The sequence below is a fragment of the Amblyomma maculatum genome, chromosome 1 (assembly GCF_055883805.1).
Source record: "Amblyomma maculatum isolate TAMU_Amacu chromosome 1, ASM5588380v1, whole genome shotgun sequence".
Lineage (NCBI taxonomy): Eukaryota > Metazoa > Arthropoda > Arachnida > Ixodida > Ixodidae > Amblyomma > Amblyomma maculatum.
The window spans coordinates 44525679-44548051 of NC_139344.1; the positions used below are offsets into that span (position 1 = coordinate 44525679).

The 22373-nt window shown below is 47.5% G+C and overlaps 1 protein-coding gene across 2 annotated transcripts in view; it reads right to left on the reverse strand.

The window, feature by feature from the left end:
* The window catches only part of LOC146202244 (uncharacterized), a 369509-nt gene extending 347136 nt beyond the window's left edge, over positions 1-22373 (reverse strand). The window contains exon 1 of one of the 2 annotated variants that reach the window (XM_084588034.1): positions 22132-22373. In XM_084588034.1, the coding sequence (XP_084444160.1) occupies positions 22132-22229 (98 nt within the window). In that variant the 5' untranslated portion in view covers positions 22230-22373. The remainder of the gene's footprint in view (positions 1-22131) is intronic. The other variant, XM_084588035.1, reaches the window with a different exon arrangement.

A 22373-nucleotide genomic window follows, 5' to 3' on the forward strand; every position in this document is an offset into this window, starting at 1 on the left:
TGGAGAGCTTGCCACAATCTGTTGTGATCTATGCAGTCAAACGCTTTCGCATAATCAATAAAGCAGAAGTAGATGGGTTTCTGGAAATCTCTTGCTTTTTCCATGATCCAGCGAAGGTTGGCAATCTGGTCTCTAGTTCCTCTGCCCTTGCGAAACCCAGCTTGCACGTCCGGAAGCTCCCGATCCACATACTGCTGCAGTCTACCTTGGAGGATTTTCAACATCACCTTGCTAGCTTGCGAAATAAGCCCGATCGTGCGGTAGTTGGAACAATCTTTGACACTGCCTTTCTTTGGAATGGGGATTTAAACTGATCTCCTCCAATCCTGTGGCCACTGCAGCGTTGTCTATTTCTTCTGACATAATGTACGTATGCAGAATGTTAACAGCATCATGGTTGAGGTTTTGAAGCAACTCAGCTGGAATGCCATCAATTCCGCTACCTTTGTTCTTAGCAAGGCTGGCTAAGGCCCATTCAACTTCACTCTTCAGAATGCCCGGCTCGAAATCAGTAATCACAACCGTCTTATGTTGGGTTTGCACATCCGGGTCCTTCTTGTACAGTTCTTCTGTGTATTCCTGCCACCTCTTCTTTAACTCCGAGGCTTCAGTGAGGTCCTTGCCTTGTTCGTCCTTTGTCACGCCCAGCTTAGCACAGAAGCTTCCTTTGATATCTTTGATTGTCTTATACAGAGCTCTTGTGTTCCTTAATTGGCTGTTGTCCTCAACTGCTTGGCACCGTATGTTCAGGAAGGCATTCTTATCTCTCCTTACTATTTTCTGAAGATCCGCATTGAGACCTTTCTCTTTCCCCCATAACCTTTGCCATCCTCCTTTCCTCAGCTATTTGAAAAGCCTCTTCAGATAATCAGTTTGCTTTCTTGCATTTATTTTGCTTTGTAACTACCTTAGTAGCAACTTCTTGTATTATATCACGAACATCAGTCCACATCTCTTCAGGCTCTCTGTCTTCTAGATCTAATTCTTGAAATGATTCCTCACTTGCACAGCATATTCTGGTGGAATTTGATCCAGATCATACCTGAAAGGCCTTCTAGTGTTCTGTGTTTTCCTCAACCGAAGCTTAAATTTGGCAAAAAGAAGCTGATGATCGGTGCCACAGTCGGCCCCGGGCCTTGTTTTTACTGCTTGTATATAGCGCTTCTCCATCTCTGCCGGCAAAGAATGTAATGAATCTGATTCCTGTACAGACCGTCCGGTGAAGTCCATGTGTACAGGCGCCTCTTGTGCTGTTGAAAATGAGTATTCGCTATGGTAATGTTGTTTTCTTGACAAAACTCTGTTAGCCTCTGCAAAGCTTCATTTGGCTCACCAAGACCGAACTTGCCTGTAATTCCGGATATTTCTTCACTCCTGACCTTAGCATTCCAGTCTCCTATGAGAAAAACGACGTCTGATGATGGAAAGCGGTCTAAAAGGCATTGCAGGTCCGCATAAAATCTCTCAACGTCAGCTTCTTCAGCAGTAGTGGTTGGTGCATAGACTTGGATAACTGTTATGTTGAAAGGGTGACCTTGGATCCGAAGTGAAATCATCCGGTCGTTTTTGGGGTTGTACCCTAGCACTGCTTTGCTCATTCTTCTGTTTACTATGAGAGCGCCCCTACTCCTCTTGGATTCGTGCCCACAATAAAAGACATAATGGTCGCCGGAGTTAAATTCTCCCATTCCGGTCCACTTGAGCTCGCCGATACCCAAGATATCAATGTTCAATCTGTCCATTTCTCGCTTGACGACATCCAGTTTACCTTACGTCATAGATCTTACATTCCATGTTGCTATGTGATATATCTCCTTGCAGCATCGGACTTTCCGGTCGCTTCCCGACACATCCACAACTGAGCGTCCTTTTGGCTTTAGCCCAACCGCTTCATTCGTCCTGGAGCTACTAGGAATCTCCCTTTGTTCATCTTCAGTAACATGTGGGACGCCTTCCAACATCGGGGCTTCATCTTCCGGCGCCATATCATTAATGCTATTGTGACTGGCCAGAGGGTTTTCTTGGCAGGAAATACTGGAGTGGGTCGCCATTACCTTCTCCAGTGAATCACATTTTGTCAGAACTCTCTGCCGTGACCTGTCTATCTTGGGTGGCCCTACAAAACAGAGCTCACGACTTCGAGTTTCGCAAGCCCCTCCGCCACGACAAGGCAGTGATTTTCCAGCTAATAACAAACAGGCTCCTTCAAGAGTACTCTGCGAAACGAGAAAAATATTTCGGAAAATTTTGCTTACGTTCTTTGTTTCTGTGGGTCGCGCTCCAGCTAGCTTGTACCCAAAACGAGGGACGGCTCGGCTCCGTCTGCATCGCAGTACTAGCGGTGCTTCACACTGCCGTTGAATGTTCGTTCAGTAGGAACTCGGTTTTTATTCATGAAAAGGCATGATCATTCATACACTAAAAACATTTTCTAGAAAAATACAGAAATTTTCTGTTCTACTACGTTTTAATTTTTTTAGTTTATTTTTTTTTCGTTTAGAACGACCAAAAAGTTTCTGTAAACTGGCCGAAATGATATGTTATACTCCGTTTACTCTTATTTTTTTACACTCCTGCCGTTTCACAAGTTTTCCTGTTGCAGCTAATCAAAAAATGTTTGTGATGTGTATATATATATATATATATATATATATATATATGGTTTGTGGGGTTTAACGTCCCAAAGCGACTCAGGCTATGAGAGACGCCGTAGTGGAGGACTCCGGTAATTTCGACCACCTGGGGTTCTTTAACGTGCACTGACATCGCACAGCACACGGGCGCCTTGCTTTTCGCCTATATATATATATATATATATATATAGGTATATATATATATATATCTTTTCTTTTTTCTGTTATTTCGCATGTTTTTCTGCATGTAAAAAAAAGGGGGGAAATTGCATAAAGCTCCACTTCCTGCCATTAAACAGCACTTTTAAGCCGAAAGCCTCTAGCCCCATAACGCGAAAAACTTGTCTGTCGGCGCTGGCAACACTCGATGGCACCCATAAAGTTGGCCTTGCTACAGCGGTTGTTTAGCCGCCGAAATGGCGAGTAGAACTACGGCAGCAGGGAGCCACGCTTCCCTTCCCTTACGGCCCACTCTACGCTCACAGGCTTCTCTAACGGACTTCAAAGTGGCGCCACTACTTATCTTCTTTTGAATCAAAATTGTTACGCAACCGTTCTTCGGGCAGCGCCTTCGTGGTTGTCATACCCTTTCGCTTCCAATTCAGCATGTATCTATTACCAGTTTTTGATAGGAAATTGAACAGACGCCCTATTTACCTCGAATTGTTTTCCTCCCAACCAAGGTTTCGGCTGCAAAACAAAGAATTATTTCTTTTTCGAGCACGTATTTCGGTAAACAGCGTATAACAAAAATTCTCTGGATGAGAACACAAATTTTCTTCAAAAATATGTGATTTCAGACACATCTATTACAGTGTAGGTTTAGTGTATAATCATTAAACCTGTCTAAAAGACTTGTTTATGTGCATTCTTCAGGGCCATAACCGGCCAGCTCTTATCACAGCCGGCCCAGCCTACGGCAGCAACGCCACTGCACCTTGCTCACGTCACAAATCGGTGAGTGTCCTGGCTCCCCGGGATATCACGAGTGGAGATGCTTCGGAGGACCTGCTGCAAAGCGAGGTCCCCGCTTAACATCCACGAGCAATCCGCTTGGCGGCCGAAGACGCGAAGACGCAGTTTGTCTTCGCCAGTGTTTAGTCGAGGAGGCCCTGCCCCCGTCCCGAGCCTGCGTGCCAGGGGCGGGGAGCAGGGAGCCTCCCACATTGGTGGAACAATAAAGTTTTCAATCAATAAATCAACTGGCTCGGTTGGCTCCTTCGGGATTTCACGCGTTACGTTCAAAGCATGAAGAAAGGAAAAGGTAAGGTACAATATTTTTATTATCCTAGTTTAATCATGCACCCCTAGAGGCACTTAAAAGAGGGTATTTATTACATGGGAAGGGGACATATACTATGGTGAGGTTGTCAAAAAGTAATAAAAAATAATATATGCCTCTGCCCGTGCCACTAAGTATAACGGGCTATGGAGAGGGGACATATATTATGGTGAGGCTACCCCCCCCCCCCAAAAAAAAAAATACATAAAATAATGTGCGGGGACAATTAATAAAGCGCGCAATATAGAAAAAAAAAGAAATTTTAGAGGTTCAACTATCCTTGAACCAAGTTTTAAAGAGTAAGCCATCGGCCGTAGCCGCAGTGGCTCTATGCTCCCACTTCGACTTTGGCTCGCTTCCGCGCTTGAAAGAATGGCGCAGATGAAACTTCATAAAGACGGCGATATGCACTGCACAGCGCAAGAGTATGTTGCGATTGGAACTTGATGAAGATGATGATGTTTGCTGCAAGGTACACTGGTATTTAGGGCTCCATGGACGTCCATGCGTTCAAAACATGGCCCATGTAGGGAGCCTACATGAAGGCTCAGGGGCTTTACATCCATGGGCACTCCAGCGCCCCCAGAAAACTGGGGAAACAACTAGTTTGTGACGTTGACTGACATTATGAGTACATATAATATTGGCGCGAATTATAAAGTATCATTTTTCTGGATGAACTCTGCCGTATTTTCGATGCCATCCTTTTGAAGGATGCCATTCTGCGCTCGCTGACCTTTAAAAGTTGACAATCAAACCTGGCAGGGAAGGCAGCACAGGAAGGGAGCAAATCAGCACCTCTTCCAAAGGGACAGGCTCAGCATATTTATTAAATGACCTGTAAATAACTGGCGAACCAATAGCTCGAAAAAAAAAATCGTGCTTTATTATATTAACCCCACAAATGCAACCATAAAGTGTAGGATGCATTCAAGTGACGTCATCCGCAAGGGGCGTTAGCGGCCGGCGCGGCATGTGTTATTCAACTCGTAATACGTGGGGTGCGCCTTTCGCTTCTTATCGGAGTTTCTGCGTGCGCCAGCGAAAATCATGTGACTGCATGGATACACCCGTACACTCCGTGAAACGAGAAAAACGACAGTCCCGACAAAAGGTTCGACTGTTTGAAAACATCGGCTCATGCGACTGCGGTCTCCGCGGCCAGTCAGCGCGGCATGCCTCTGCGCTCGCTCTCTCGGCCTCGAAGGGCGCGTCTCTTCGTCGCATAGTATGCGGCGTACTATACGAGACCACTGCCTCGCGTTGAATTCACCGACATCGGTGCGTGCCTAGTGAGGTGCGGTCTTAAAATTGGCGACAGGTGAAGAAATTAAAAAGTACAAATCCATGAAAGCATTTTACTTTTTTTTTTGGCAATGCGGCGAGGCCAAAGCAGCACGCGTGCACGCGTGGGGGCGTCGATGAGCGGCGCGCCGTTTTTAGAGGTGAGTAAATTGTGACGTCTCTGTTCGCTTAGCCACTGCTAACTGTCATCTCTGCCTACTTGCAAGCGACGTGTTACAAACTGTATCGAGGGTTATCCCTGCACATCGCGTTGCGGCAAATCTAGGTTCCAGGTTATGTTGATTTCAAGCAAAGCTACGTTGCCGACACTAAATTTGCTAAACATTCTCGATGGCCGTGCCGTTTATGCTGCGAGCGCGTGAAAGTGTTTGCTTGACCTTCTGTCACCCAAATTAAGCAACTGCATTGCTTCGCTTTACTGCTGGAACAGCGCCTGTGAAAGCTTCGATCGGCAGTTTACCGACTACCGCCACTGAAAATGTGCGTTTCAAGGCGGCATCAGGTTTGGAATTGGGCCAATTAATAATGCGCCGTCTCTTTAAGATGTGTCCTACGTCAGTGGCAACTAATAGTTAACGGATTTGATGAGCTGCAAGTCGTGTAGCGTGTAATACGCACCCGACCACCTTTGCTGTCGAGCTGTTGCTAGGATGAATGGCTAGTTGCAACACCGAACATATGCAGGTAGCTTTGTTATGTCCCGGAGTCGGAAAATACCATTTCAGACAGCATGAGCCCAAAGGGCGCTACAACGAAACTGGATGTGGAAGTATTTAACGACTTCATGAGACTTTACGGATCACTTCCAATATATGGCGAGCACCTGACAGCGAACCTTATCGCGCGAGCCGACGTGCGCCGATGTCACAGACGACCATCGACAAGGCGGACAAGGCGTGACCGATGGTATACGGCCGTCTGGTCCTATACCAACAAAATGTACAACAGAGCCAGCACCGACCAACATATAATGATGACCAATGCGCGTACGTCAAACCGACTACAACTCCAAACGGGAGCTCACGTGTGGAAGTTCAGCGGGAAAACAATTCAGTGTGAAACCGACGGTATTGCAGGGTTTACAGTCCTTTGCATGCCGCGAGCTCAATTTTATATGCGTCAACCACATTGAAAGAAACGAAAAGCGTGCCACAACGGCGCAGACAAGCCTTAGCGCTACATATATGTTCTTTTATAATAAAGTTAATATTTTACATTTGTCTTGGCAGTGCGTACTGCGTGGCATTCAAGAATTCGTTTGCAGCACCTAGTACACAATGGCTATTGGCTATTGGCTGGAATTAATCATATTTGATCCATCGACAAATTCTATATGGAGGAGGACGCGCTGCAACGTGAGCCGAGCCCCCCCCCCGAACAAAATTTCTGGCTACGCCACTGGCGCTGGCAACACGTAGAATGAGAAAACAACGGACTTGCGAAACTAGGAAGCACCCTACCAAATAGCAATGACTGAGAAGCAACTTGGATGCAAGATATCTTTGCAACCGGCACATTATGAGACAAGCGAGGTAACTTCGTATAATACATGGGAGCACCATCGCAGTGTGACGACAGCAATAAGAAACTGCTTCGTGGCCCCTTTCGCAAGGACCTATAAAAAGGGCCTTTTCTATATATAACAAGCCCTGCAAAGTCGCACCAACACTAAGAGGGGGCGCAAAAAGTGTTGCAAATTAAAAATAATAATAAGCGTTTTATTAAAATAGCTTACCTCTTTCATAAAACAAGGTATAAAAATATTTATTATTCCTGTGTTGGTATAAGCTTTCCGATTTGTAGTTTTATAATTTCTTTAGTTGAGTGTTAGTTGAGAGGTTCGCCATGCGCATCCTCGTTAACCACGATTCCGTAATTTGTGCAAAATCCTTAGCCCCATTACGCGAAAAAGTGTCTGTCTGTGTGATCGATACTCTTTGGCACCCATAAAGATGACGCAGCAACAAACACCGGCGAAGACCCCCCCCCCCCCCCCCCCCCTTTTTCCATCTTCCGCCATCGCCATTTGCTGCTCGTCGGCATCACTGGCAGACCGCCGTATGGCGCCAGTTTTAACAAACTCGTAGCGCAACCACTCGACAGCGTTCCGAGTGGTGCCATACAATTTCCCGCTGCATATAGTCACGTCAGAGGCTAGCTCGCGACAGGGATTCCAACCAACGACGTAAACGCCTCCAACTGTATGCATTCCCCGACATTCGTATCAAAATTATGACGTAACCATTCTTCGCAGAGCGTTCCGGGAGACGATGTCATATACGATTTCACTTTGCACGCATCATATGTCTACAAGTAAAGCAGAAGGCTAACAGTGCTTTCGAATTCCCAAACGTAAGCTTAGTTATGGGGTTAAGCGTCCCAAAGCGAATCAGGCTATGAAGACGCCATAGTGGAAGGCTCCGGAAAATTCGACCACCTGGGGTTCTCTAACGTGCACTGACATCGCACAACACACGGGCACCTTGCTTTTCGCCTCCATCGAAAAGCAGCAGCCGCGACCGGGATTCGATCCCGCATTCCTGGGTACAACAGCCGTGAGCCCTAATCACTGCATTACCGTGGCGAGGCAATTCCCATACGTAAGCGAAGAATCAGCGTCCCCATTGAATTTTGGCGCATACAGTCAGTCGTAAGCCAACCCATTGCGTGAAAGAGCACCAAACAAACATATTAAGTGCCTTTAACCATGCCTTGGAAACCTGTCTGCGTGACCTTGGCTGCGTGTCTGACTCAGGATCAACGGTCCTAGTGGGTTCGATTTCCATCCCACTGCCCCATCTCAAAGGAGTTCGCAGCTTTGAATCTGCATGTGGAATCTATTACTAACAATGCTAACCGCATGTTGGGGTACCTGCGCGAAACTTTAACCTTCCTTCTAGTTCAATAAAATTGCTTCTTTATAAAACCCTTGTTCGTCCTAAATTGGAATATGCAGCCTCTGTCTGGGACCCTGGCCTTGCATCTCTAGAATCTGAAATCGAATCTGTTCAAAACCGCGCGTCACGTTTTATACTTTCCAACTATCACCGTAACTCCAGTATTACCGTTATGAAAACAACATTATCATTGCCACCGCTTTCACTACGCAGAAAAATTTCTCGCTTATGCTTATTTCACAAAATTTATTACCACAATCCTGTCCTTAAGAGCCGGCTACTAACTACCCCCCCATATGTTTCAGGTCGCATTGATCATCTTCGCAAAGTAGGTGTTCCGTCATGTCGTACTTAACACGCCTCTTATTCTTTTGTTCCAAACACTTCTGTCAGTTGGAACCACCTTCCTAGGCACATTGCTGATATTACGGACCCAAATTCTTTTAAGACTGCCGTATGTAATCTGTATTCATAGATGGTAGTCAATTGTTTTTGTTCGTTTTCGGTGACATTGTTGATCGACTGTCGGAAATTTTTTTTTTTGCCTCAACTGCTTTTGCGCTTTTTTTTTTTTGCGCCAATCCTCTTTTTTTATCACTTTTCGCCGTGTTATTGTTTCTCCTATGTTGTTTCATGCTGCACTGTACCCTGTACCAATGTATCTTTCCTACTCCCCTCTTTAATGCCTTCGGCCCCTGAGGGTATATGAATAAATAAATAAATAAATCGATGTCACGTGGTTGCATGACGTCACACAAGACACTGGCCGACTAGCGTCCAGCTGTGTCACCTGCCAAATTCCACCCACCTGCCAGTGTGTTTTTCGCTCACAACGCTGGATTCTCTGGAGAACGGAGCAGTGGCCCGCACACCCAGACTTTTTTTATATTATTTCTTAAATTTTTATATTTTTTTAGTTTTATGCTTAGTATCAGAAAACACTGGCTTTCCATTCTGAACAGTTTGCTTTAAAAGCATTTTTAATTTTGCAATTATTTCAATTATTAATTGATCAATTACACACTGAATTTTCTTGAAGGGGCGACGACACCAATTTCGGAGTATAAACTGTTTATTGCATCTTGTTCTGGTGTGCCAGGCAGCTAAACCTCAAAGTGTCAGCTCAATCGGAGCTGCAGGTATTTATAATACCAGTATTTTCGTTTCTTCGTGAACAACTTGCTGATCTGGCAACCGGCGCAGCCGGTGACATGAGCTGACGCCGCGTCGTCTGCTGCATGTTTTGCACGAGTAGCGCGTCAACCTCAGTTACGCGAAACCGCGGCATCAGGCAGATCCGGCATTCGCAGAGGGGGCAGGGGGTATCCCCCCCCCCCCCTTCCTACCCTAATTTTCTAAGGGGGACGCCAAGTTCACCCCCATACCTCCACTCTGTCGGACATGTGCCGTCATTTTTAAAAGCGCAGGGTTATGGTCATGCACATTTTTTTTACTATATTCTGCATCCATGGCAAAGCTTGTTTTATTTCTTAAGCGCAGAATGTTTTGCATGCGTTACCATTTCACGCTGTGTTTTGGCTATAAGGGCCTTGGAGGTGGGGCGCGCTGCGACGCTCTGCGCTTAATAAATAAAACAAGCTTTGCCATGGATGCAGAATATGCCATGGATGCCATGGCATAAGCACAATTTGCCATGGATGCAGAACCCTGTGCACGCCTACGGAGGCGAACCAAACAGCAATCGTGCCACTAACCGCGGCTACCGCCAACTGAGCGACGCTTTTAATCAAGAAAATAGCGACGTCTATGGGCGGGATTCAGGTGCACGTCGGCGCCCGAGCACGAAAGGCGTACGAGCTGGCCCGCTCCGAACCACGTACACATTGTGCACTGAAATATGACTCAGAAGCAACACATAAAATGAATGTGTATAGAGTGCCGTCCGACGGCGCGCTTTAGTAGAATTTTCTAGTACCACCTGATAGCGCAGCAAAAAATCCCTTTTACCAGGGACTGGCTCAAGGCATCCGACGAATAGCTTGCGGAAGGAACGGCCGGAGCGGAGGTGTCGCGCCGAAGGTGGATGTGTGGGCAAGACTACTATTTCGCGCTTGACTACAATTTGCGTTTTGTTTAGAGAAAAATGCTGAGTACACTAACTGGGAGTCATTGTGGTCTTTGAGCAAGCGCAAACAAATTACAGTGTATCGGCAGCTTATCGGCGTCGGCATGGCAGCAGACTGGCTGGTGTCGGTCTGTGATGTGTTACGTTTCGCCACCGACAAGTGTGACAACTGACGCGGCCACCGCATAGCAACAGGCAGAGAGTGAGCGGTTCGGCCATTTCGGCGCCGTCCATCGGCCGCCCAACGCTTCCTCCCGCGGGCAAGTCTCGGCGCGATCTTGCCAAGCGCCAAAAGTGTGTGCGTGCGTGTGTGTGCAAACGCTGGCCAAGCCCGACGCTCGAGGGAGAGTGCGTCGCCCTTGCCCGTCTGCAGGAGGTGGAGGAGATGCGGTCGGGCCACCTGCGATTGAGTCATTTCGTCTTGCCCAAACTTGTTGGACTCTCCCTTTCCCTGTAAACTGGCAAGCCTAGCGACAGAGACTACTTTGGAAGGCGTCGCTGTGGCGACGCCAGACACCAGCTGTGTGAACGTGTCTGTATTCTCTCCGGGTCAGCTTCTCTGCCCGTTCCTTCATGATGTTGTAGTAAAGGTTGTTTCGTTAGAAGACGCCTCGTCTTTGCTGGGACCGTTGATGCCGTCCGCCGAGCCACGGAGCCGCCAGGCCAACGCTACCGAGGGGCCGCGAGCCGCATGTAATAACTGGTGGCAGCGGTACGATACTCAGGCGCACGCGACCCAAACGTAATAACTGGCGGCAGCGGTACGATACTCAGGCGCACGCGACCCAAACGTAATAACTGGTGGCAGCGGTACGATACTCAGGCGCACGCGACCCAAACGTAATAACTGGTGGCAGCGGTACGATACTCAGGCGCACGCGACCCAAACGTAATAACTGGTGCCAGCGGTACGATACTCAGGCGCACGCGACCCAAACGTAATAACTGGTGGCAGCGGTACGATACTCAGGCGCACGCGACCCAAACGTAATAACTGGTGCCAGCGGTACGATACTCAGGCGCACGCGACCCAAACGTAATAACTGGTGGCAGCGGTACGATACTCAGGCGCACGCGACCCAAACGTAATAACTGGTGGCAGCGGTACGATACTCAGGCGCACGCGACCCAAACGTAATAACTGGCTGCAGCGGTACGATACTCAGGCGCACGCGACCCAAACGTAATAACTGGTGGCAGCGGTACGATACTCAGGCGCACGCGACCCAAACGTAATAACTGGTGGCAGCGGTACGATACTCAGGCGCACGCGACCCAAACGTAATAACTGGTGCCAGCGGTACGATACTCAGATGCACGCGACCCAAACGTAATAACTGGTGGCAGCGGTACGATACTTAGGCGCACGCGACCCAAACGTAATAACTGGTGGCAGCGGTACGATACTCAGGCGCACGCGACCCAAACGTAATAACTGGTGCCAGCGGTACGATACTCAGGCGCACGCGACCCAAACGTAATAACTGGTAGGCAGCGGTGGGACGACCAAGCCGTAACCGTGGTCGGTGTGACGAGTGAGACGAGCCAGGCGATACCGTCGTCCACAACAGGTGAACAGCGGAGGGACGAGGAACACCAAGCCGTGACAGTGATCGGTGAAATGAGCCAGGCCTGACCGAGGTGCAACATCTGGTGGGAAGAGTGGAGATGTCCCAGGCGTGACCCGTGCAACAAGCAGCTCAGCGGAAATCCGGGAGCAGTGCGACGAGCCCTGTGTGATGACTGGTTGCCTGCAGCGTTGTATTCTTGGCTGCGAGGTTTGGTGAGTGCGGGACTTTCTTCTACTGAGTTTTTCCAGGCTTTTAAGTAGAGAACAGAGCTGGTAATTGTGTTGTCGTTGTTGCAGGGTTAATTGCAGAAAGACAATAGTGGGCAGTAGAGAAGGCACCACTCGGAACAGCCATGGATTTGGATTTGAAGTCGTTGAGCAAACCGAAATTGCTGGAGCTTGCGAAGGAGTTGGGTCTGAATTGGTCCAATTCAGAAAACCAGAAGTGTTAAAGGCTATTCTTGCGTTGGAAGCTGAAGATGACGAGCTTTCGGAATGCCTTGAGATCATTTGACGAACGTCAAGGACCGTGAACGTGAACGTCACGAGAAAGAGATCGTGAACGTAGGGAACGTCACGAGAAAGAGGACGCCCACGTAAGGCAACTGATGCAGCTGGAGATTTCAGCACATCGAATGAGCGTGGAAAAGATTAAATCTTTCAATGCCATTCAATGTAACGGTTCGATACCGCGAGACGGTCCGCCATTGTTCCTCATCGCCGAGGATGTGGCAGAGTATTTGGCAGACTTTGACAATGTCTGCAGAAGTAAACGTTTCGAGCGAGATAGTTGGGCGCAGAAGTTGGTAGCTCTTCTCTCCGCTGAAGCGTCGGAAGAAATCAAGCGATTGGTTGGCGACCGCTTGTGAACTGCACGCCGACCCAAGTAGCAGTAGGAAATACAGTTCCATCAAATGAGAGTGGGGAACTGGTAGTAACTGAACCGCCTCTCGAGTCGAAAGCAGAAGCTTGTGTAGTGCCGTCATCAGCGGTGTCGTGGAGCAGGGCACGCAGAAAAACGAAGTGCCGATCAGGGAAACTGCGCAGCCCGCGAGTTGCGATCAGCCAGGGCAGACCGACGAGGAGTGTGCGTACCCTGTAGAAAGCGAGACGTGCGAAGGCGACAGCGAACGTCCAGAGCAGAGTCAGAATTGTTCATGCCCCGATACCACGCTAGGTTGTATTCACGAGAGCAGCAACCCCAGCACAAACGCGGACGTGGCACATATGGCCCTCACGCAATCCTAAGCGCCCCAGCTGTCGTGCGCCGGTTAGCGCTGAGCAATGCGGCTCATCGGAGGACCCGGGTAACGTGAGTGGCGAGCCGCTAGAGGAAATGCATAGTTTGGGGGCTGGCATGAGCAGTTGTTCGAACTTGAATGAAAGTGAGTCATGCGCTGCTGGCCGCGGTGCAGACGCGGCGCCGCACTTTGGCCACTTTGACGACACCGGTGCCCTACTAGCTCCGGTTACCGCTAGCTTGCCAGAGCTCGCGCCGAAAGAAAGCAGAAAGCTAGTATTCAAGTGCTGCCGACGAAAAACACGGAAAGGCATGCACGAAAAAGAATGCTATCATCGTAAGGAGAGACAACGCAAACGTTTGCGAAAGGAAAACAAGCGACTATCCCAGCGGCACAAATGCGCCCGTGCCGAGAAAATGCGTGACTGGTGCGCAACCAGTAAGGAGAGGTAATAGGTTGTTCAGAAAAGTGAGTGATTCATGCTCATGTGTTTCTTTGTACAGAAACAGGAAGGTAAGATTGTTCCGTGAAACGGACAGCCGAAGTTTTAGTGAAAAGGGTGATCTCAACGGTAACGCCGATCGCTTAAGTCGGAGCCCATAACGTGAGAAGAAGCCTGTTTTCACTTGTTGGTGTTTTTCTTCCCGACATAGGAGTTTGAACATATTGTATTGTATTACCTTTGTTTGAGAGTAGTGTTTTTGAAAGCGCGATTTTCAAATTTGTGGACGCGTTCCAAGTGCTGCTGAGCTGCCCTTTATTATAGATGGGGGCATAAAAGGGGAATAGTCTGGCATAACTTAGAGAAGATTGTGCCGTGCTTGCTGGCTGACCGGTTGAGTTTTTAGCGTGGTTGTGACGTTGTGGATTGTCAGAAAACTCTCCTGAAGACAAGTTGCAGAGTGCCTTGGAAACCCGGACTTGCCAAGGACTTCTTCAGGCTGTTTGGGCTCAAGAGAAGCAGAGTCGGACGACCCCGGCTAGCAGCAACATCCCAATCCCTCCGGACAGCGGATGCAGTCCCCTGCCCTTCGGGATCTCCCTTCCCCGGCGGGGCAGTCTGTTACGTTTCGCCATCGACATGTGTGACAGCTGACGCGGCCACCGCATAGCAACAGGCAGAACTGCTAGCGGTTCGGCCATTTCGGCGCCGTCCATCGGCCGCCCAACCCTTCCTCCCGCGGGCGTCTCGGCGTGACCTTGCCACGAGCCAAATGTGTGTGCGTGCGTGTGTGTGCAAACGCTGGCCAAGCCCGGCACTCGAGGGAGAGAGCGTCGCCCTCGCCCGTCTGCAGGAGGTGGAGGAGATGCGGTCGGGCCACCTGCAGATCAAATTGCGATTGAGTCATCTCGTCTTGCCCAAACTTGTTGGGCTCTCCCTTTCCCTGTGAACTGGCAAGCCTATAAAAAGCAGCGGCAGACTCCGCTGCGGCAGAGACTACTTTGGAAGGCGTCACTGTGACGACGCCAGACACCAGCTGTGTGAACGTGTCTGTATTCTCTCTGGGTCAGCTTCTCTGCCCGTTGATGATGTTGTAGTAAAGGTTGTTTCGTTAGAAGACGCCTCGTCTTTGCTGGGACCGTTGATGCTGATGCCGTCCACCGAGCCACGGAGCCGCCAGGCCAACGCTACCGAGGGGCCGCGAGCCGCATGTAATAACTGGTGGCAGTGGTACGATACTCAGGCGCACGCGACCCAAACGTAATAAGTGGCGGCAGCGGTGCGATGCTCAGGCGCACGCGAGCCCCAAACCTAATACGCCATGCGCAGCGCCTATAGACAAGCGTCATGTTTGTAAACAAAGGTGGCGCTACGATCGGCAGCGACAAGGGGTGTAGGCAAAAGCGCGGCGTGCCTACACTGCGCAAAGCGACGCTGCCTTCGAAACCAGTTCGCGCGTGCGAATATATTAAAACGTAAGCTTCGCTTATACGTAGAAATAGCTTGGTTTATGCCTGGAGAGTATTTCCGCACATTATCAGTCGATTACAGCTAGAATTACTTGGCGAAGAGCGCTGCATTGGCTTCCTTCTCTGTGGCCTCAACAGCGCGGCTGCGGTACGTAGGCGACGGCCGTGAGTGATTAAGTTAAATAAAAACGAGAAAACGCAATGTATAAGAAAGACTAATAGTCAACCCTGTTCAACTCCCAGGCCTATTCCTAGCGCATGCAAGGAGGACGACGATGTGAATGACTCGAAGTGTGTTTTCAAATGCCGACTCTTTTGACTGCGCGCCTTTCTAGCTGCTTCAAGCACTTTCACTTAAGGAACAATATTATCGGCAACTATATATAGTAAACTAGAAATCACTTTACCGGCAACTTAAGTCATAGAATTTCGTATCTAAAAAGGAGAACTCAATCTTTTAGATCTTTTTAACATGTTGGCAAAGTACACTGCCAACTTGCTTTCGCCTGCCCGATAAAAAAGACGTTAACGTCTATCTCATCTTACAGATGTAGCAAGGTCATTCACAGGTTAATATGTACATGAATGCCAGTACGAAAGCTCTCATTTTGTTCTCTTTGCTGTATAGAAGAGACGCATGAGTGCAGATGAAACGTTCTCCACGATCGCAGCGAAATTTGCGTGATCTGCTGAGCTTCAATATACATGGAAATTTTTTATTCAAATGCGCATCATCTTATTCTGCTTATTTTGCACCCCTCATAGTCGATTCCTCTTTGGGACATTGAACTCCATGTACCATATATACTTAAATATCCTGCTCGATCAGAGCTAGATTGTACGTGGATATTTAATTCGTTCGTCAGGATCTTATCATAACAATGTTTACGATAGAACAGGTGATGAAGAGACTGGTTGAAACTCGTGAAAGTACAAACAGAGAAAAGCTATACTTTGCAGGTCCGGGCCTGTTATAGCCAGCAATATCGTACTGGAGTCACCGCGCTCAAAGTAATTGCAATTACCTTCACAGCAGCGTTTGTGTCCTTTCTGTGTGAACATATGCACGGGCAGCACTGCAAGTGAATAGAACTCACAGTGCAGCTTCCCTGCGGGATCATACGCACACGGAATTAATATATCGCGTCTGAACTTCTTACAACTTAATAGCATATCAAAATAGGCACGAGCTGCAGGCGTTTGTTCTTGCGCTATTCGTCGTGCCGCCGAAAAGCAATCATGATAATTAAGGGTTGCAAACGAACTGATCTAGTTTCGGTGAAGAACTGCAACGCATATATATGTTAGCCGCGAAGGCAATCCGTCACTGAAGAGTCTACTTGTCGCGCTCAATGCCGCTGCCCTTCGCTCTCATCTTTATTCTACCACGAGAAACGTGTTAAAACAAGTGCCATTTTGCTTTTTGTGCCTCGTGGCGCAATCAACCGCACCACAGCTCGTAGAAATATTGGGAATTATGCCCGAAAACACAGCAATCGCCGTGCATCCAATGCAGACGGCCCGCGCTTTCGCCTACACCACGAAAGTCACTGCTGTCGCCAGCGCCACCGCATCTCCGCGTAGCGGCGGGTGTCGGAACCCGAGGCGGGCCTCATGCGGCAAGCGTGCCGTGGTGGGCGCGTGCGATCTACCGTTTGTGCGCGTCTCGCGGGCACTTCCGCGGTGACAGTGTGCGCAATGGAATCGTACTTAATAATAGTGGACATGTGTTCGATATCACGGCCGTCTGGAACTACATCACCTCCATATGCAGCAATTGTCTGCGGCAGACGAGCGTCAAAAAGGTTGCGTAGGAAGTGGAGCTCAATTTGATTGTCCCGCTTTCATTACAACGCCACGCTAATTCGTTCATTCCTTGACCTATGAACCAATGTTCTTTCTTTGCTTAACGGTACACGCTTACTTCGTTTACATGCAATATATTGCTGCAGTAAACGAGGTAGCGTCGTCGAAACTGCGAGCGGTTTCGTACCGGTGCGACCGCAGGAAAAGCCAGCGAGCTTGCAAACCAGCATTCTGAATATCATAAAAATAGCGCATATTGGTCTCCTGCAGCAAGAGTTAATTTTTCATGCTTGCGCTTTACCACTGCCTGTACAGCATGAATTTCACGTATTCCGTCGTCAAAAAGACAGAGCGAGCACATAATTTCATGGGGGAGTGAGATAGCAGAGGCAATATCTGAAAACCTCTGATATCTGAAAACACAGGTTAGCCAAGAGCACATTAGATTTAAATTTTATATCCTATTTTATTATTGTAGTATCATCTTCATTTCATTTGTGTCACCCTCGCACCCAGCTGCAGAATTACAGGGCGCTTTCAAAGTAATTGCATGGCAAGTTTCAAAACGCATATTGGCAAATGTCTGTTCAATAACCCGCCACAGTGGCTCAGGCTAGTGAGGAATATCGAGTTATCGGGACCCAAGTCGGCCACGCCGCTCGCGTTTAGGTGGAGGAAAAACGCAAAATGCAATGCACGCTAAAGATCGTCTGGCTAAGCGTTTCACACATCTAATGCGTGTTGTATCTTCCCGGCTAGCGGACGCGACCAAGTTTAAGCAAGAAGTGTTCACGGAAGGTGCAATGACAAGCAGAAAATACTGAAAAATAGTTATCACTCAGCCCTGCCGTACGGCAAATTTATGCATTTTTCCATCGAATGACGCTCGTTCAAAATTATATTTGTTTGCTGCAACATGAGAAAATATAATGATATTCGATGAAAACGACATTAGGTATCGAATGATTTTGAGGTACTCATCTGAATGCGATCAACGAGGAAATGTGTTATGTCGACACCAGACCCTCGGTGAGAAGATACACCCAAAATATACTACAAAAGTGCCACCTGCATTACATACTACTGTGCTCCTATAATTTTGCAGCTAGTCATGTTTGTGAATATGCTAAATAGCATCGTAAAAAAAAAAAAAAGAAAAAAAAAAAACTGGCTGCCAGCTAACCCGCAGCCACCACACTCAGCGCGGGCGGAATAGGTCGCTTCTGCTGCCGCGACCCATCAGTCGCTGACACAGCGGATTTCTTTAGCCACCTTCAGAAAACCATGCTCTGTTATCTTAAATAATGCGCGCTTAATTTGAAGAAGGAATAAAAAAAAATATCTTTACTGAGGATCGCTGCTATGTAACGAGATTTCGGAAGAAGTGACAACAGCAATACAAGCAAATTTCTGCTTTTAGCAGCTGCCGCCGGTGTGACGCAGGTCGTCCGATTTCGTTCTCTAGCTCCGCTGCTAAGGCATCGCCGAAGTTACACCTTCCGTGTACTGTAAGACAATTTGTGAGACAATTGAACTGATAGTAAGGCAGTTTTATGAATAGGAAGTTTACTATTTCCAAAGCACTTCCAGCTACGGTTTTTACGTGAAACCGTTTAGGCGTTTAGTCCTAGCGACGACTAGGGCCTAACACACGGCCAGAGCGCCGTCGTCGGCCGCCGATGTAGCAAGCGTTACGAATTTGCGGTATTCTTTCTTGATGAGGCTAAGCTCGACCATTTTTAGACAGGCCTTAATACGCCGAGCGAACGATTTGGCGAAAATGTAGGGCGATAAACGAAGGTTCTATAGATGCTGCCTATTTTACGTGTTGCTCTTGACACTTGCTTCAGTGCGGAAGGTGTACATTGTTGAAACTCGTACGCGTTTCGCAGCTGTCGAGGGCAGCTAGATGCGCGCACCTTCCGTATCATTTCGCAAACAAATGCCGCCTACACAGCCGCTAGCTCCGCAATCGATAGTCCTAATCAAAAGGTTGGTTACAAGGTATGCAAGACATGAATGTCAATTTAAAGACTGCTTTCGTTTACAGCGCCTTCATCTTGCAACATATTGAACGCACTCTTGTAGCAGCGCGTCGAAAAAATGACATTAACCTGAACAAATGTTATTCAGTGCGATTGCTTGCTTTCTGCGTCGAACAGCCGCGATTCACGGCCCCCGTCGTTCTCTTGAAGCATCACTGAAACTCATACCACGGCCGGTCTCGAAGGAGAGAGCGCGCGCTGAAACGCGCTCTCCCTCGAGACCGGCCGTGCTCATACAAACATGTTCCTCGCAAGGTTTTTATATGTGATCGAAAAACCAACTAAGCAGTAATTCTTCCCGGACATTGCTAAAGATTGACAGCAGCGTTATATCTGTTAAACCGCGACCAAAGACGAAAACACGACGCGCGCACATAGGCGCTGACACGAGCAGCGCCCGACCGAGCCACCGAGCCCGCCTACGCTTTGCGGCTTTGGCGACAGGCGGCGTCGTCGGCGTTTAAGCGTTTCAACATGGCGATCGCCGTCGGTGCGAGGAGCTTCACGGTCTCTGAACTTCTGTCACTTATTTAAAAATAAAGAATGCGTCTAGGGCGCTCGCGTTTCGAAAATAAAATATTTAGGTCCAATATAATCTGCAAGGTGCCAAAACTAATATATTGTATGACCATGGCATCACCCCTTTAATTAGCATCATCGAGGCTTTAAACTTTGAGCATTTTCACACCTTTGAACCCCCTTTTTCCATTTTATTTATTTAATTCATCAATTATTAATCAATTACAATGATCTCATTAAGCCATCGCTGCATATCAGACACCAATCAATCATCAATCATTACAACCACAAATGATCATATGATTTATTTATTTTTTACGCAGCCCCCAATTATTTGAGACGCAGTGCAGACTACTACGACTACTACTATGCCGCTGGCTTCTAGACCGAATGAGCTGTATAAGCTATCACTTAGTACCTTACCAAACCACTGTTCAAAATAACAGCTTGAGGGGCTAGTTGGTGCTGCATAATACCCAGAAATGTGGCGCAACAAACACACAAAGCGAAGAGACACAACACACGCGCGTGTGTTGCGTCTCTTTGCTTGTGTTTGTTGCACCACATTTCTGGGTATTACACCACTGTTCGAGCAGTGAACGGGACAACTGAACAGCTGTGCATTCATCTGGGTACTCTTGGGTTATTCCAGCATTTGATCAGAGTAGTGGAGTGCTTTCCAAACCATCAAATGAAGGAGACAGGCTCCCTACTAGCTCTCTGTGCAATCATTTTCCTTCCCTTCAGAAGCATTTTTACAGTCCCTAGTCTGAGGCAGGATAATAAACCTTCCTCTCTGTTGGTAAAAATCTTGTGTTGGCAACATATATGAAGTAAATCATTTTGTTAACGCACTCTTTACCTTTGTAATACAAGCAGTCACAACTCTTGTACTGCATAGGTAATGACAGCACTTACAAGAAAAAAAAAAAAAAAGGAAGCCAAAGCACCCTAACAACTCGCGTCTGAATAAAAAATCTGCAGTCGTTATAGGTTTCTGAGATGCGCCTGCGTCAAATACAGTCTTTGAGCATAGAAAGAGCAATGTGCTTAAGAATCTAAGATCCTTTCCTTTATTTTTTTTTTTCACTGCAATGAGCTTGGATGACAATGATGAGGATCAATTTCAATGGTGCTAGGCAGCTTTGGCCGAACGCCATAGCTGAAGGTATATTTTTTTTCCCCACATGGTGGGGTCAAAAACCTCTTTTCCAAGCAGCTCACCCTAGAAAAATACAGCAGCAGGGCAGGGAAAGCTTGCACCCATTGCATCACTGGTATACATAGTGGCACTGAGGATTGAATCCCACAGAGTCAAGTGAGCTTGGAAAATAAGCCACAATAGGTATGGCATGATATGTGGAGTTGAATGTTCTAAAGCTGCCCATGGACTACCAGGGACTCTATTGTTTTGGAGGGCTCCAGGCCAATTTTGGCATAGGGTTCTTTAACATGCCCTCACATCACACTGCAGATGGGCCGTCATGTGGCCAGGATTCAATTCCGTATCGTTAGGCTCAGCAGCCTATACCACATATGCCAGTGCATAGCCAGCCACAGCATTAGGTAGCCCACTACAATACATCAAACCAGGTCAAAATTACAATTACGGCGGACACTCTCACAGTGGATCCCTTTTACAAAGGCATATAGCCAAAGTGCAGTTGCTAATTTCTTTTACATAATATCATAGCATACCCTAAAAAACCATGCCTGGGCAACAAAGCTGCAGGCATCCAGTCTTGGTGCTTTTATTGCTTACAAAATACACATGTTCACACCCACTCTGTTGAATGTACAGTTTGTGTCACAACAGATGGAAAGCAGGCACAAAAGTGTGGATGTACCAAAGACTTGGAGACACCAGGGTGTCAGTTCAATAGTATTTGCCCCTGATGATGGTCACCTCATATTCTCACTTCTGCTCAAGCAACAGCTTCTTCTTGCCTCTATTTTAGAGGCAGAAGCACTGCTTTCTTTCCTTCAGTTGCTAAGTCCCAATACTGCTCTAGCTTTTGCTAGCTTTTATTTTGATGAGCTAGTTGGCTCGGTCCAAGCACAAATAAGTTGTTTTCATGCACACATCCATCTCAGAAATATACAAGTGCACTCTGAAACAAAAAACGAACAAGAGTGGGCTAGAGCCTCAGTTAATTGATTTTACTCATGTTCACTTCTTAACATCGAATTCAGTAAAATCTACATTCAGTGTGTTGCAATATGCCCAATCCTTGCAGTTCGCATCTACACTTCCACGTTCACACTCGGCCTGAAATGAACTCAGGCACAAAAAGGAAAGCAAGAAAAATGCAGTCCCAGCCACCAGCAATATCCAAGAGGCTGCTGACTTTTTCATTAACATGTGTTTGGAACACATGCAGTCGCAGACACGTACACTAAAACGCTTCATTTCTAAGCGCAAATTAATTACTAACAAAGCTAAACTTGAAAAAGAAAGAAAAGCAAGCGAGAGCACCTTTCTCGCCCTCCCAGAGTGATGATGATGATATCGGGGCATACAGAAAAAACTAAATTTATTCGAACTTCAAAAACTGTGATGACAACAAGAAAACAAATACACGCACATGGTTACGCTACAGTTAAAATAAAAGCAACTTTACATGAAGTTTTCACCGAACAAGCCAAGGAGTGAAGTTGCAGTCGTTGCAATCGATGACGGCTGACAAAAGAGTAGAAAGCTGCCACAACTTCCTTGAACTTACAGCATATCGATTTCTTTCTTATTCTGCACTGCATGTATTGCAAATACGGCGCAGTTCCTGTGCGAGACAGACCACCACCTGAGAGCCGGCTGCGGAGATTGCATTCTACTTACCGTGCTTCTAGACCGAGTTCCTTCCATGTAAGCACACAACTACGTAGTCGCAGCACCGCACTGTTCAAAACGACCCGTTTCGGGGCATAAGGAGACATCAGCAGTAGCTGACATATCACAACACGACAGAGCTTTCGGTTATGTCTAGCCCACAATAAAATGCAACACAACACAAACGTCAGCAATGCTAAAGTGTACAAGCAACTTGCTAGTTGCTAGCAATGAATGCCATATGCATGCAC